Raw genomic sequence first — 16,442 nt, forward strand, 5'->3', positions numbered from 1 at the left:
GCAGAGCCCTACGGCCGCCCGGGAAGGCGGAAGCGTGGGGAGGACGGTGCTTCGGCCGGGAGGCCGGGCCGGGTCCGGTCCGCTTGGACAGCGGGGCCGCGCGTTGGGCCTCGGCGCGCCCACGACGGCGCGCGGGGCCGCTGGGAAGTTGTGAGAGCGGCGCGCGGGGGCGCGCTTGCGCGCACGAGGGCCCGGGCCGCGAGCAGCCGCGGCCGCCCCGGTCGCCACCTTTAGCAGCGGTCGCGGTCGCTGCCGAAGCGGTCTTCCCCGCCTTAGCCACTGGCGCCTCCCAAGAGAGCGGCCGGTGGGCCCGCGTCCTGTCAGTGGCGTCGGAGGCGGGCGCTGCGGCGGCCGCACCCTTCTGGTGCTCGGACACCGCTGAGGAGCCGGGGCCGGGCACGGCTGGCTGACGGCTCCGGGCAGCTGAGGCTGCCCGAGGAGAAGGCGCGGCTGCGGCGTAGGCGCACGTCAGGCGGGCTCCTGGAGCCTGGAGGAGGCCGAGGGGACCATGTCCGGGAGGCGCTTCCACCTCTCCACCACCGACCGCGTCATCAAAGGTGCCTGGCGGGCCGGGCCTTCCTCTGGGACCCGCGGGAAACGGCCCTTGGCTGGGCGGCGGCTCGGGGCGGAGGGAGGCTGGGGCCGGGCTGCGCCCAGGCGGCAGCCTCCGAGAGCAGCCCCCCGGACCCGGCGTTTTCTGCTGCACCTGGTCAGGTGCCTGGCCGTCAGTGCCAAGTTCCCTCCCGAAGGGTTCAGGGTGCACTGGGGACTACTTCTCCCACCACCCCCGAAGGGCCCGGATCCCCGTCTTTTTTTCTCTTTAAGAAACGACTCGGGGGAAGCCATCAGGGGTGGTGTGAGCAGGGAGTCGACTCTTCCAAGTAAGATATTTAAGGTTAGATCTTTCTTGACATCCGCCCCCCACCCTTTTTTAGGACGTATACCATGTGCCTTTTGACCCGCTTTCTCTAGATCATTGCAAGTCACTGCTATTACTGAAATAAACTTAGTGTGAGGAAGTCAGATAAATCCGTTATATGATGTTTAAAATAAGTTTACGGAGCTCTTGACAGGGTAATGGTATTTTATTTTCCCTTTGGTTATAAAGACTTGGAGAATGATGTTTTCTGATTCATATGTGTACCTGCGTTAGATTTCTGTTGTTGTTATAAGAACAAAATGTAAAGGGCTCCTTGCTTTCTAAATCTTGTAGGGTTTTAGGTTATAGTTGTTTCTGCCTTTAAGCTAAGAAGATGGATTACACATAACCACTAATTTATGTGCTGCTTTTATTCAGTCGTAAGACTTAGGCACAACCCTTCTCTCTGAGATTAACAATCGGTTTGAAAGCGCTATTTTGTAAGAAGGGAATAGACTTAGACCAGCTGTGTTAGTGGCCTCTGGATGCGGGGGTTAGCGTGACGGTGGGGAAAATTATTAAGATACTTTTCTTCTTTTTCATTTGGTATTAGAAGGAGAAAGGCAACTAATATTAGTGACGGGAATACATTTTTAAAGGGTGAGACGCCTTATTGCATGTTCAGGGAGGGGAAGAATTTTAGTGTATAACTTAGGTTTTCCCCCCGTCTCCCCAAATCAGCCTCATAAATGTTAATTATCTATGTTACATAATTATAATGGGATTTTTGAGATTTATCTGCTTAGCATTTGTATCCTATCGTTAGAGATTTAACTGAATTGTTCATCTAACTGACATTATCCCCTGAACAGTTAAATTATTGTGACCATTTAAATGTGTCTTCATATTATTAGTGTATAGTCTATAAGAAGTATATAACCCTCTCTTAAGATTCAGAGTGTACTAAACATAACCTTTTTTGAGGAATGAAATTATGTACATTAATTTCTGTACTGTGCTGTTAATACGGCCGGTGCATTCTGCTGTATACAGTTGTTAGCAGTTTCGTCCTGTACTAAAATGATTCCACAATGCTATACTAGTTCAGTGTTTTGTCTGCTTTTAGTTTCTCTCTCCAGTACTGTTTTCTGTCAAAATACGCCCTTACTGCTTTCTAATCTGCTACGTCTAAGCTGAAGTAGGCAGGGAAACCAGATAAGCCAGAACTGTGGGTCAAGTCAGAATAAATAGGATCTTAGTGAAGCTTAGTGCAGCCCTCAGGAATCTCACAATCAAATCACCATTGCACCATGTAATTTCCATCATAACGTGCCATAAGATCAAAAGAAGATTAAAAATCTTAAATGACCCTTAAATATAGTAATAAGTATTGTAAAATAAAATGTAATAAAATAAAACAGTTAAAATGTAGGGGCTGGGGGCAGGCATGGTAGCTCACGCCTGTAACCCCAGCACTTTGGGAGGCCCATACAGGCACATCACTGAGGTCAGGAGTTCGAAACCAGCCTGGCCAACATGGCGAAACTCCATCTCTACTAAACATACAAAAATTAGCTGGGCATGGTGGCGGGCACCAGTAATCCCAGCTGCTTGGGAGTCTGAGGCACGAGAATTGCTTGAACCCGGGAGGCGGAGGTTGCAGTGAGCCAAAATGGTGCCACTGCATTCCAGTCTGGGCAACGGAGTGAAACTCTCTCTTAAAAAAAAAAAAAAAAATGCAGGGGCTGGTTTATTGCTAGACATGTTTATTATTAAATAAACACTGTCATCATATCCTGCAGGATGCAAATTTGTTTTTTACCAAAATTAATTACCGAATATTGTGTACTTTTAAGACTACTCTTAAATAAATGAAATAGAAATAATTTCAGGTCCTTAGAATGTATGGATTTCTCTCCTATATAAAAACTTTAGCATAAGAGCTTGACCACAGCATTTGTGGCTTCATGGTGACTTATGTTGCTTTTTTCAGGGTTTTCCAGAGTTTGAAATAGTTGAAGAAAATGAGGTGTCACGTGTGCATAGCTAAGGTCCATTGTAACGGGTACTAAACCCTGGTCTGATGCTATCTTGTTTAGTCAGAGCTGTCTACATTTATTCACAGCTTGAAAGCTTTTTCGGAGGTGATACCACACCCCAGCTATTTTTGTTTCTGTCATTTCCTGTTAACTTTCAAGTGTACCTAATTGTTCTGTTTGAGCAAATTTTGGAGAAGAGTGGGTATGTGGGAGTGGTTTGTATTTTAGGTGTCCTTTAAATAGCAGCTTTCTTAAATTGAAGGATGTGGCTGGGCGTGGTGGCTCACACCTGTAATGCCAGCTACTTGGGAGGCTGAGGCAGGAGAATCGCTTGAACCTGGGAGGCAGAGGTTATAGTGAGCCAAGATTGTGCCACTGTACTGTAGCCTGGGCGACAAGAGTGAAACTCAGTCTCAAGCCAAAAAAAAAAAAAAAAAAAACTCATCTGTAAAATAGGGTTAATAATACCTTCCCTGTCAAGCCTGGGTCATGCAAGTGACATAAAGGATGTGAAAAGGTCAAGTTAAGGTAGTACTTTGAGACATGATAATAGGTTGGTAATAGATCGCTTACTACAGAAGTGGTTAGTAGAGATATCATTAACATTTGAAAATATCAGAATTAGAAAGTATGTGAAATTATAAGCTACAAAACTGTTCCTAGTCAGGAGAATACCTATTCTACAGCATAATGGATATGTGGGTGAAATCTCATCGGTAACAATGTGAAGAGATCAGCACAGTTCTGTCTGGTACTTCCCAGGCAGCAGATTTCTTCTCTATCTGTTGAAGGTGTTTATTTTATGTTTAGACCTTCTTATGATTTTACTCATTCATTAAATGTTTATTGAGTGCCATCTGCAATGTACCCTAGTAGGTTGCTCATTCATTTCTTCTTTGCTTTAAAAGTAGCACTTCTGTGAGCCTTTAGAGCAGTTTGTATGCACTGGGGCACCATTACTGGTATCTGAGCCAGAGAACTAGGAACCCAAATGATTAAATTGTGATATTCTTTCTGCTTTATTTTTTTTTTTCTAGTTTCCAAGTTCCTTTTCCTGTTTAAGGACATGTTTTTTCTTTGACAGTGATTTTTATAAAAGCAGTTTATTTCCCTGGAATGAATCTTTTCAGAAGCAACAAGGAAATTTCAGTAGAAATTACATGACAAATATAGAGAATCCATTGTCTTATTTTGTTATTTGATGGCCAGATGGGGTTTAACAGAAAAGTCAGATTTCTTTTTAGTAAGGTGCTGATACATTTCTCCCTTTCTCTTAGAATTCAAATATATTGTGTATTCACAGAGTACTGTACCATTTTTACCACACATGGGAGGCTACTGTTTCTTTAATATCGCGGCACTGGGAATATTGTGCTTATGGCTTTCTTAAAATATTTTAATATTAGTGTGGACAAAAATTGCTATTTCCACAAATATACCTTAAACCCGATTTCAATCTTTGGTACCTATACTTCATTTCTTTCCACAGCTCTCCCCCCACTCTCCCTTTTTTATATCGATAATGGATTTACTGAGGGTTTAAAATTTTTTCTCTTAAATATAAGTTTAATCCTGCTACTTACACAATTTAAAAATCAGAAAGGGAAGAAAAGAAAGACTTCATATTCCTTCCCAGCAGAAATAACTGCTTTTAATACCTTTGTGTGTTTCCATCTGCAGGTATATTTTGAATTCAAAGGAAAATGGATCACACATATTAAAGCTTTTGTTATACAATTATTTCATATTAACATAAATATTGTAATTTTACCTAAATATTTCCATAGTGGTTTCAATCAGTATGGAAATGGTTTCAAAGTGCTTATATTAATATTTTCGTTCTTTATATTTTCAGTGGGGACACATTAGTCACTTGATAGAATACCAACCCAGAAGAAACATTTTCAAGTATAAATTTTCAATGTGAATATGTTTTAAAGTTGATATCTCCTGGATTTGTCAACAGTATTAGTTTAATTTATGCTTCGTTTACCATGGTGATTAACAAGCTGCCAAACTTTTGAAACATTCAAAATCAGTGCTAATTGAGATTCATACATCTGAGTAGAAATCTGGAACCTCTGAAAGGGCATCTTAATTTAAACACTTAATTTTTTTTTTTTGAGCAAGGATAAAGTATTCTTTCTTACCTATATGTTATTGGTTGTGATCAAAGCTTTATTTATGGTCTGACATTTGATAATTAAGCTTTCTCTCTTTTATTGCATTTTAAAATGGGATTAAAATTTTTTTTTGCCTTATATAATTTTTAGTGTACGCTAACTTTTACTGGAGTGTATATGGGAAAATGTACAAATTATAAATGTACAGCTTAGTGAGTTTTTACAAATTTAGCACCGACATACCCATGTAGCCGCTCAACCAAAATAAATAGATTACCAGAATCCGAGAAACAAGCATGAGTTCACGTTCAGTTACTGCTTTCCATCCCTAAATGGGCAACAGTGGGGAAAATATGACACTTGTAACCATTATTCTGGCTTCTAACGTCATATTTGTAAAGTAACATACTAATCACATCTTACTGTAAAGTGAAAAAAACAAGGGACTCTGAGAGAAAAATGCTAAGGACTCATTACTTAAAGTGAAATAATTAATTAAAGACCTTTTCCTAAGCAGTATTTGATACTAGGAATTGAATGTCTTTCTATTAAAGTAACATTTTTGGAAAAAGCTAATTTTTAGGCCAGGCGTGGTGGCTCACGCCTATAATCCCAGCACTTTGGGAAGCTGAGGTGGGTGGATCACCTGAGGTCCGGCCCACGTGGCGAAACCCAGTCCCTGTTAAAAATACAAAAATTAGCTAGGCATGGTGGTGTACACCTGTAGTCCCAGCTACTTAGGAGGCTGAGGCAGGAGAATCGCTTGAATCTGGGAGGCGGAAGTTGCGGTGAGCTGAGATTGTGCCACTGCACTGTAGTCTGGGTGACAGAGCAAGACTCTGTCTCAGAAAAAAAAAAACAACAAAAAACTGATTTTTAGACATATCTCTATTAGAGACAAAATTATTCATTTAATTCTGGGATTTGTAGTCATTTTGGAACTTTGCTGCTACTTAATTGCTAAATGACTAATGGGAATAAAGGGATGTCTTAGAATCATTACCATGCTTTGGTGCAATCATTACTAGACTATAATGCTCCTTTATAGTTTTTTTTGGTGGGGGACAGGGTCTCGCTCTGTTGCCCAGGCTGGAGTACAGTGGCGCGATCATGGCTCACTGCAGCTTCAGCTTCCTGGGCTCAGGTGATCCATCTCAGCCTCCCGAGTAGCTGGAACCACAGGCATAGCATACGCCACTGTGCCCAACTAATTTTTTTTTTTTTTTGTGACAGAGTCTCGCTCTGTCGTCCAGGCTGGAGTGCAGTGGCGCAATCTCGGCTCACTGCAAGCTTTGCCTCCCGGGTTCACGCTATTCTCCTGCCTCAACCTCCCTAGTAGCTGGGACTACAGGCACCTGCCTCCACACCCGGCTAATTTTTTTTTTGTATTTTTAGTAGAGACGGGGTTTCACTGTGTTAGCCAGGATGGTCTCGGTCTCCTGACCTCGTGATCCGCCCGTCTCGGCCTCCCAAAGTGCTGGGATTACAGGCGTGAGCCACTGCGCCCAGCCTAATTTTTGTATTTTTTATAGAGACGGAGTTTCGCCATGTTGTTGAGGCTGGTCTTGAACTCCTGGGCTCAAGTGATCCTCTTGCCTTTGTCTCCCAAAGTGCTGGGATTACGGTGTGAGCCACTGCGCCCTGCCTTTTATAGTTTTAATGTTAAAATTTAGCAGCATTTTAAATTTCAAAACTGAGGCCTAAAACTTTCAACCTAACCTAAGTGGTATCTTTCTTAGTTATCTTTATATTCTATCTGGTTATCCAGGTGAATGTAGAGAGAACTTTTAGTTCCCCATATTCAATTTTGTTTTGTTGGCACTTTAGATTATCCTGAAGTCTTTTAGTTCTTGAGTCTTCGTTTGTTGTTAGAAGAGGGTTTAACTTGGTAACCAGGATCTTTAAATTGGGCACAGAAAGATATACTGGATGGCTGGACAAGATAATGTATTTCTTTGATGATCATTATTAGATTTACTAATTGCTAACAGTTCATGAAGGTTTTTTTGCAGCGTCTAGACAATGTCAGCCCAAGAGACTGAAATTCTAGATGAACAAACACTGAGAAATATTTGAAGAATTCATTCAGTAATTACCTATGTAACATTCTTGCTAAAAGTGTTTAATTTAAGCTGAGCCTAGTTATAGTAGACAATCAGACAAATCCAGTTTGTGGGACTTTCTACAAGACAGTTGGCCTGAACTCTAAAAATTTCAAAGTGATGAAAAACAAAACAAAACAAAAAGGGCGGGAAGACTGTTCTAGATGAAAGAAGTTGAAAGAGAAATGACAGTCAAGTACAGTGTCAAGCCTAGATTAAGAAAACAAAAAACCATAGAGGACATTTTGGGGATAAATGGGAAAATTTGAATATGGTGTATATATTAGACGGTATTATATCTTTTTTTTTTTTTTTTTTTTTTTTTTGAGATGGAGTTTCACTGTTGTTGCCCAGGCTGGAATGCAATAGTGTGATCTCGGCTCACCGCAACCTCTGCCTCCTGGATTCAAGCGATTCTCCTGCCTCAGCCTCCCGAGTAGCTGGGATTACAGGCATGCACCACCATGCCTGGCTAATTTTTTATTTTTAGTAGAGATGAGGTTTCTCCATATTGGTCAGGCTGGTCTTGAGCTCCCGACCTCAGGTGATCTGCCCACCTCGGCCTCCCAAAGTGCTGGGATTACAGGTGTGAGCCACCGTGCCTGGCCTATATCATTGTTAAATGTCTTGAATGTGACGATATGGTATTATGGTTATATAGGAAAATTATCTTATTTTTAGGCAATACCTGATGAAGTATTTACGTTGAAATGTCATTATGTTTGCAATTTGCTTTTAAATTGTTCAAAAAAAAAAATCATTTGTAGAGAAAAAAGCAAAAGTGGCAAAACATTTACTATGGTGAATCTAGGTAAGAGCATATGGGTGTTCATTTTATGATTCTTTCACTTTTCAGATAGATTTCAGTTTCTCAAAATGTAAAGTTGGGGACAGCCAGGCATGGTGGCTCTCGCCTGTAGTCCCAGCTGCTTAGGAGGCTGAAGCGGGAGGATTGCTTGAGGCCAGGAGTTCCAAGGCTTCAGTGAACTATGATTGCACCACTGTGTTCCAGCTTGGGTGACACAGCGATCACCCATCTCTATTTAAAAAAGAAAAAAGGGAGAAAAAAGTACAATTAAGAAATGGCTTGGCTGAGCGCAGTGGCTCATGCCTGTAATCCCAGTACTTTGGGAGGCCAAGGTGGCTGGATCACTTGAGCTCAGGAATTCGAGACTAGCCTGGCAACATGGTGAAACCCCATGTCTACGAAAAATACAAAAAATTAGCCAGTTGTGGTGGCCTGCACCTGTGGACCCAGCTACCTGGAAGGCTGAGGTGGGAGGATCACCTGAGCCAGGAGGCAAAGGTTGCAGTGGGCCAAGATAGCACCACACTCCAGCCTGGGTGGCTGAGACCCCATCTCAAAAAAAAAAAAAAAGAAATGCCCCAAAACAACTACAGCAAGGTTTAGGAAAGGCTGTCATCATATTTGAGGATTCAGTAGTGTCTTAATGGGGGAAAGCTGAAAAGAAGAAAATGAGCCTTAAAGATTATTATAGCTGATGTGAAGTGGAGACAACTTGTTTAGCAGAAAAAGTAGTTGTTTCAGCTACATGATAGGGGTTAGAAAAACATACAGAAGTCAGTATAGAGAAAGAGAAGGTACTTAACTAAGAAGTAGAGAGAAGATGGGCAAACTAGAAGGGCCAGAGAACTCAAAGACATAAAATGAAGAAAAAGAAGAGGGATAGTTGAAAACTGCTGGAGCAGTTGACATCAATTTCATTAAGGGGACAGCAAGACTATTTTGATGACGGTTTTTTTTTTCTTTTTTTTTTTTTTTTTTTGAGACAGAGTCTCGCTGTCGTCCGGGCTGGAATGCAGTGGCGCAATCTCGGCTCACTGCAACCTCTGTCTCCCGGGTTCAAGCGATTATCCTGCCTCAGCCTCCTGAGTAGCTGGGATTACAGGTGCGTGTGACCACACCCAGCTAATTTTTTTTTGTATTTTTAGTAGAGACCGGGTTTTACCATGTTGGTCAGGCTGGTTTCGAACTCCTGACCTTGTGATCTGCCTGCCTTGGCCTCCCAAAGTGCTGGGATTACAGGCGTGAGCCACCGTGCCTGGCTGTGATGACCATGTTTTAAAAACCCAAAACAGATAGGCTTATAAACCTATTCTGAAATCATAGAAAATCCAAATATTATCCAGATGGATGATGTGGAAAGTGGAATGGCCATGTTTTTTATTTTATTGAAGAGATTGAAGTGAAAAACAGGGTGGTAGTGCAATAAAATAAATATTTACACTAATGAATAGAGGAGAAAGAAAGAATTTTCTAAGTGTATTTTTCATCCCTGTTAATTGTACCACTCACCCATTTAGTCTCTGGTTCAGATGACCAGCCTGGGAATCAGGCCAGAGTCTTTTCCGTTTTACTGCATGTCCAGTCCCACCAGACTGAATGCTGTGAACCTTTGGTTTGTACATATCCTCTACTTCATCGTATTCTCACACCTTTTGCTTGTGCCATTGCAGGAACCTCTTGCTGGAACTATGTAGTCTGTCCACGCTGTCATCGTGATCTATGAACAATGTCAAGGGTCATTCTTGTGCTCAAAATCCTTCACGAACACTTCCTGCCTGTGCGATAAACTCTAACTTTTTTGATGGGCAGTACCCTGCATGTTAAACCTCTCTAGGCTTGTGTTCCATTTCTTCCTTGTCATTTCACAACCCTCATCCCCAACGTACTTTATTTTATTTATTTATTTATTTATTTATTTATTTATTTATTTATTGAGACGGAGTCTCGCTGTGTCACCCAAGCTAGAGTGCAGTGGCGCCACCTTGGCTCACTGAAAGCTCTGCCTCTGGGTTCACGCCATTCTCCTGCCTCAGCCTCCTGAGTAGCTGGGAATACAGCCACCATGCCTGGCTATTTTTTTTTTTTTTTTTTTTTTTAATAGAGATGGGGTTTCACCGTGTTAGCCAGGATGGTCTTGATTTCCTGAGCTTATGATCTGCCCACCACGGCCTCCCAAAGTGCTGGGATTACAGGCGTGAGCCACCGCGCCCGGCCCATTTATTTATTTTTGAGACAGTGTCTCACTCTGTCGCCTAGGCTGGAGTGCAGTGGCGCCATCTTGGCTCACTGCAGCCTCCGCCTCCCTGGTTCAAGTGATTCTCCTACCCCAGCCTCCTGAGTAGCTGGGATTACAGGTGCACGCCACCACACCCAGCTAGTTTTTGTATTTTTAGTAGAGATGGGGTTTCATTGTGTTGACCCGGCTGGTCTCAAACTCCTGATCTCAGGTGATCTGCCCTCCTCGGCCTCCCAAAGTACTGGGATTACAGGTGTGAGCCACTGCGTCCGGCCCCCAGCCTACTTTAATACTATAGGTTGAGTGTTCCTAATCCAAAATCTGAAATTCTCCAAAATATGAAGCTTTTTGAGTGCCAGATGACACCACAAGTGGACACTTTCTTTCCTGACCTCATGTGATGGGTTGTAATCACAACCTGGGGACATAACCCAAAGTTTTTTCAGTGTCCCCAAGGGAAAAAGACCCTCCCAGCCCCCTTCGGTTGTGATATACCTTTTCCATGCACAGCATGATGGTGATGTCCAGGCAACCACAGATTGACCACGTAGGTGGCTAGGGTAGTGACACATTTGCTTTCTAATTCAGTGTACACAAATTTGTGCACAAAATTATTAAAAATATTTATAAAATTACCTTCACATTCTGTGTATAAGGTGTATATGAAACATAAATGAATTTTGTGTTTGGACTTGGGTTCCATTCCCAACACATCTCATTATGTATATGCAAATATTCCCAAATCTGAAACAATCTAAAATTGAAATGCTTCTGGTCCTAAGCACTTTGAATAAGAAGTCATACTTGTCGTCCCTAGAATGTTTTATATCTGTGAATGGGCTCTTTACTTCTGTGCGTAATTTTTTTTTTTTTTTTTTTTAACATTTTTAGAGGTAAGGTCTCACTCTGTTGTCTAGGCTGGAGTGCAGTAATGCGATCAGTGCTCACTGCGGCCTCAAACAAACTCCTGGCCTCAATTGATCGTCCTGCCTCATCCCTCCGAGTAGCTGGGACTACAGGCATGTGCTGCCATGTCTGGCTAAATGTTTTATTTTTATTACTTTTTTGTAGTGACAGGGTCTTGCTGTGTTGCCCAGCCTGGCCTCAAACTCCTGGCCTCAGGTGTTGCTCCCATCCCAGAGAGCTGGGATTACAGGCATGAGCCACTGTGCCTGGCCCTGCATAGAATCTTGTCCCTCAGCTTGACCAGCTCCTGTTTGTCTTTCAAGATTTAGCCGAGGGGACTTCTGAGAAGCTTTTTCTCCTCTGCTAAGAAGCTGTGGAGAGTAATGGTTTGAGAACATGGTCTTCAGTCAGACATACCTGGATTCAAATTTCTGTTTTTTTTTTTTTTTTTTTTCAAGGAGATGGGGTCTTGCTCTGTTAGCCAGCTGTGCAGTGGCACCATCATAGCTCACTACAGCCTCAAACTCCTGGGCTCAAGTGATTCTCTTGCCTCATCCTCATGCCTGGGACTACGGGCATGTGCCACTACGCCCAGCTCAAATTCTTTTAGTGATGCATGACCTTGGATAAATCACTACACTTGTTTTACCTGTGTTTCTTTATCTGTAGAAGAGGGATAATGAAACTTGCAGTGGCAAGCACATAGTGAGTGCTGCATATGTGTTATGTTAGGTGCTGCTGCCGCCATTGCTATCATCATCATCATCATCATCAGAATTACTGTCTCCTGTGAGCTCCCATAAACAATCTCATTGCTTTGCAAATCTCTTTAAATGTTTTCTTGTCCTTTCTTCACAATAAACTGCTCTCTTTAAGGGCAACCACTGTATCCTTAATGCTGAATGCAGTGCCTAACGCACACTTAGGTGCTTAGTAAATATTTAAGTATGTGCAAGCATAAGAAGCTTATTTTATGGATGACAGTGTAAGAAAGAGTACAGACTCTGCTGATTGGCCTTTGAGCTTTGTTATTTATTTTCTTTGCCACAGGTGTAAAATGGGAGATAGTGCCTACCTCAGAATTTAAAGATTACATCTCGTGTTGTATGTAAAGTGCTTAGCATAGTGCCCACAGCAGCTGGTTAATAAATGTTAGCTATTATTTAAAAAATAAATCAATCTTGGATCTTGGCGAGATTTGACAGCAGATCTATTTTACTTTAAGTGACATGTGAAATGAAGATTTAAGAGTATTGTATTATATATAGTCACGCTTACATAGTTGCTTAATGATTCAGAGTTCTGACAAATGCATCCTTAGGCAATGTCATCATTATGCAAACATCGTACAGTGTACAGTTATCCCTTGGTATATGTGAGAGCTTAGTTCCAGGATCCCCACATATACCAAAATCCCTACAATAGTCAAGTCCAGAAGTTGGCCCTGTGGAACCTGAGTATTCAAAATGTTGGCCCTGTGTATTTGCAGGATTGGGTTTTGCAGCCTGTGTTTGGTTGAAAACATTTGCATATAAGTGAACCAGTGCGGTTCAAACCTATGTTGTTCGAGTTAACCGTACTTACACAAACCTAGATGTTACACACCTAGGCTGTATGTTATAGCCTATTGCTTCTAAGCTACAAACCTGTGCAGCATGTTACTGTACTGAATACTGGAGGCAACTGTAACACAACAGTAAGTCTTTGGGTATCTAAACATATCTAAACCTAGAAAAGGTACAGTAAAAATACAGTATTAAAGATAAAAAATGGTCCACCTGTAGAGGGCACTTAACATGAATAGGGCTTGCGGGACTGGAAATTGCTCTGGGTGAGTCAGGGAGTGCGTGGTGAGTGAATATGACGGCCTAGGACGTTACTGTGCAACACTGTAGTCTTTATAAACACTGCACACTTAGGCTATGCTAAATTTATAAAATATCTTTCTTCAAAAGTAAATTAGCCTTAGCTTACTGTAACTTTTACTTTATGAACTTAAGAAATTTTAAACTTTTTAACTCTTTTGTAATCATACTTAGCTTAAAACACAAACACATACAGCTGTACATATTTTCTTCCATATCCTTATTCTTATAAGCTTTTACGATTTCAAACATTTCTTATTTTTAAAACTTTTTTGTTAAAAATGAACACACACCACACACATTAGCTGAGGCCTCCAGAGAGTCAGGATGATCAATGTCACTGTCTTCTACCTCCACCTCCTGTCCCACTGGAAGGTCTTCAGGGGAATTAACAGGCATGGAGCTGTCATCTCCTATGACAACAATGCGTTCTCATGGAATACCTCCTGAAGGACCTGTCTGGGGCTGTTTTACAGTTACCTTTTTTTTGTTTTTGTTTTTGTTTTTTGTTTTTTGAATAAGTAGAAGGAGTATACTCTAAAGTAATGATAAAAAGGGTGGTATAGTAAATGTATAAGCCAGTAACATATTTGTTATCATTATATGATTGGCAGTGCAGTAGGTTTGTTTACACCAGCAGTACCACAAATGTGAGTAGTAGTGCCTTATGCCGTGATGTTAAGACAGGCGAAAACATCACTAGGTGATAGAAATTTTTCAGATCCATTGTAATCTTACAGGATCTCTGTCATGTATATAGTCTTGTAGACTGAAATATTGCTGTGTGGCACATGACTGTTTTTTAACTTTACTCTTAGATATTGAAAGGATTTAAACCTAAAATGCTTAAGAAAAATGATGAAATTTTCCTTTTCTGCAATATAGATAGAATTTTGGAAGTGATGTATTCATAAATATTCGATGAGTTCCTGTTACATGGAGCACATTTCTGGTTATGCTTAGAAGGTTAAATACTGCTTGAAAAGTACTCACGCGGTGTAGCATATAATAGCCTCTCAGTAATGTCACAGAAACTTAGAACTTTGTAGTGACCTATGACTAATCCCACTGCGAAAGGAGCAGGTGACTAAATTGTAGATAATACCTGGTGTGAAATGTTTGTTCCCTTGATCTATAAATTGATAATCCTTTAATGTTTAATCGGACTGTGACTAGTGGCCTAAAGAGGTAAGACTTCTGTGTTTTTTTAATGTGTGTGCCTATGTATGTTTTTTTCTTGTGACCTAAGGCTTTGTGGAATTTTAAAATAGATTGATTTTAGTGAATGGCTGGAGTAATAAAGATAGTTGGTGGGTTTCTCCGTGGAAGCAAGTTGGTTATTTTTAACTACTTTGCACTGCTTTATGGAAAACATGCCACTATAGAAGTTATTGTTTCTGTTGACTATCACTGGTGGTGATTGTTACTTAGTTGGTTCTAGGAGGGCCAGTTTTTAGCTAATATTTTGAAAGTGAGTTCTGTGACTATTATTACTTAGTTCGTTCTAGGAGGGCCAGTTTTTAGCTAATACTTTGAAAGTGAGTTCTGTGACTATCAAAGACCAGAGGAATAATCTCAAAGAACCTGATCAGATCATTGAACTAAAATCACTTGTTCAGGTGAGGAACAGTTGAAAAGGCACATAATACTTTTGGTAATGTAACTTATTTAGCAGTACTTGTTCATGATTGGCAAGGCAGGTGAGTAGATTAGAAAATGAGTCTGAAAAAGTAGGGCAGGCCTTCTGGCTTAAAATAGGAATGAAAGCAGTGAACGGAGATAGCTGTTTAGGCAAATCCTAGTGTCCCATGAGGATAAGACCACCACAATAATCTAATAGCTTATAGGCCAGTAACCTTTAAGGTTTATGTTTCATACTTACCGCAGGTCATCACCCATCTGGCTGTTTCTCATTTATGCAGATCTACATCAGATTTTACTTGTGTGTACCTGAAAATACATATTGTTTATGTAGTCGATGTATATTGTAGTAGCATACAGAATCTGATCTTGAAAAGGCTGCAGAATTTCTTGAGTGTACTTTAGGAAGTTAGTTTTTCAAAATTTATTGAATTTTTACTTTGATAATTATAGATTCACAGGAGGTTGTAAATAAATAAATGTTAAGGGAAGTCCCAAACACCTCTCCCCTAACTCCCTTCCCTCTCTTTGCTAGTGTCAGTATCCCACACCACCACAGTACTATACCAAAACCAGGAAATTGACATTGGTACAGTCCATAGAGCTTGTTCAGATTTCACCAGTTATACATGCATTCCTGTCTGTGTATGTGTGTTTAGCTTTATGCAATTTCACATATAGGTAGCATAATTTTCCAGCACAATAAGGGTACTCAACAGTACCGTAACCACAAGATTTAGTTACTTTCCCTGTATAACTACACCAGTCCCCCTTCTCCACGGGAAACTCAGTTTTATAGTTTGGCTATTGTTTTTAATCATGTGCAAACCTGGTTTGATTAAAGTTTTTGCTTCTGATTTGGAAGCGTTGTTAAATTTTTAATGAAATACAGGTAATCTGAAAGCAGCTGACACATGGTAAAAAGCTAGATTTGGGAACACTGAAAGACTTCTTGGATGCATAGGCTTAGAATGATTCTCAGCTCTGATTTATTTCCTTCCTTCGTTCCTCCCTCCCTTCCCCTCCCTCCCTCCCTCCCTCCTTCCCCCTCCGTCCCTTCCCCTCCCTCAATATTCTATAATATTGCAATATTTCATTAAAAATGTACAGCATATTACATATATATCTGAAATTTTCTTCTTTCTTCCTTTTAGTATACCTTCTATTTATTTTGGTACCAAGAATAGAATGCTGTGTAACAAACCCCTAAAAGTGTGGAAGTGGCTTTGGAACTTCTGAAACACCCAGCCCAAGTCCCATCTTTATTTATTTATTTATTTATTTATTTATTATTATTATTATTTTTTTCTTTTTTCTTTTTTATTATTATTATTATTATTATTATTATTATTATACTTTAGGCTCTATGGTACATGTGCGCAACGTGCAGGTAAGTTACATATGTATACATGTGCCATGCTGGTGCGCTGCACCCACCAACTCGTCATCTAGCATTAGGTATATCTCCCAATGCTATCCCTCCCCCCTCCCCCCACCCCACAACAGTCCCCGAAGTGTGATGTTCCCCTTCCTGTGTCCATGTGTTCTCATTGTTCAATTCTCACCTATGAGTGAGAATATGCGGTGTTTGGTTATTTTTAAGAATTTTTTTTCCCAGGCTGGATCTTGGCTCACTGCAACCTCCGCCTCCTGGGTTCAAGTGATTCCCCTGCCTTAGCCTCTGGAGTAGCTGGGACTACAGGTGCACACCACCATGCCTGACTAATTTTTGTGTTTTTTAGTAGAGATAGGGTTTTACTATGTTAGCCATGCTGCTCTTGAACTCCAGGCCTCAAGCGATCCATCCACTTCAGCCTCCCAAAGTTCTGGAATTACAGGCATGAGCCACTGTACCCGGCCCAA

General features: G+C 41.2%; 1 protein-coding gene across 2 annotated transcripts in view; it reads left to right on the forward strand.

Moving 5' to 3' along the window:
• The window catches only part of PPP3CC (protein phosphatase 3 catalytic subunit gamma), a 104,943-nt gene continuing 88,501 nt past the window's right edge, over positions 1–16,442 (forward strand). The window contains exon 1 of one of the 2 annotated variants that reach the window (XM_054498184.2): positions 1–557. In XM_054498184.2, coding sequence (XP_054354159.1) covers positions 509–557 — 49 coding nt within the window. In that variant the 5' untranslated portion in view covers positions 1–508. The remainder of the gene's footprint in view (positions 558–16,442) is intronic. The other variant, XM_054498185.2, reaches the window with a different exon arrangement.

This window comes from Pongo pygmaeus, chromosome 7 (assembly GCF_028885625.2).
Source record: "Pongo pygmaeus isolate AG05252 chromosome 7, NHGRI_mPonPyg2-v2.0_pri, whole genome shotgun sequence".
Classification (NCBI taxonomy): Eukaryota; Metazoa; Chordata; class Mammalia; order Primates; family Hominidae; genus Pongo; species Pongo pygmaeus.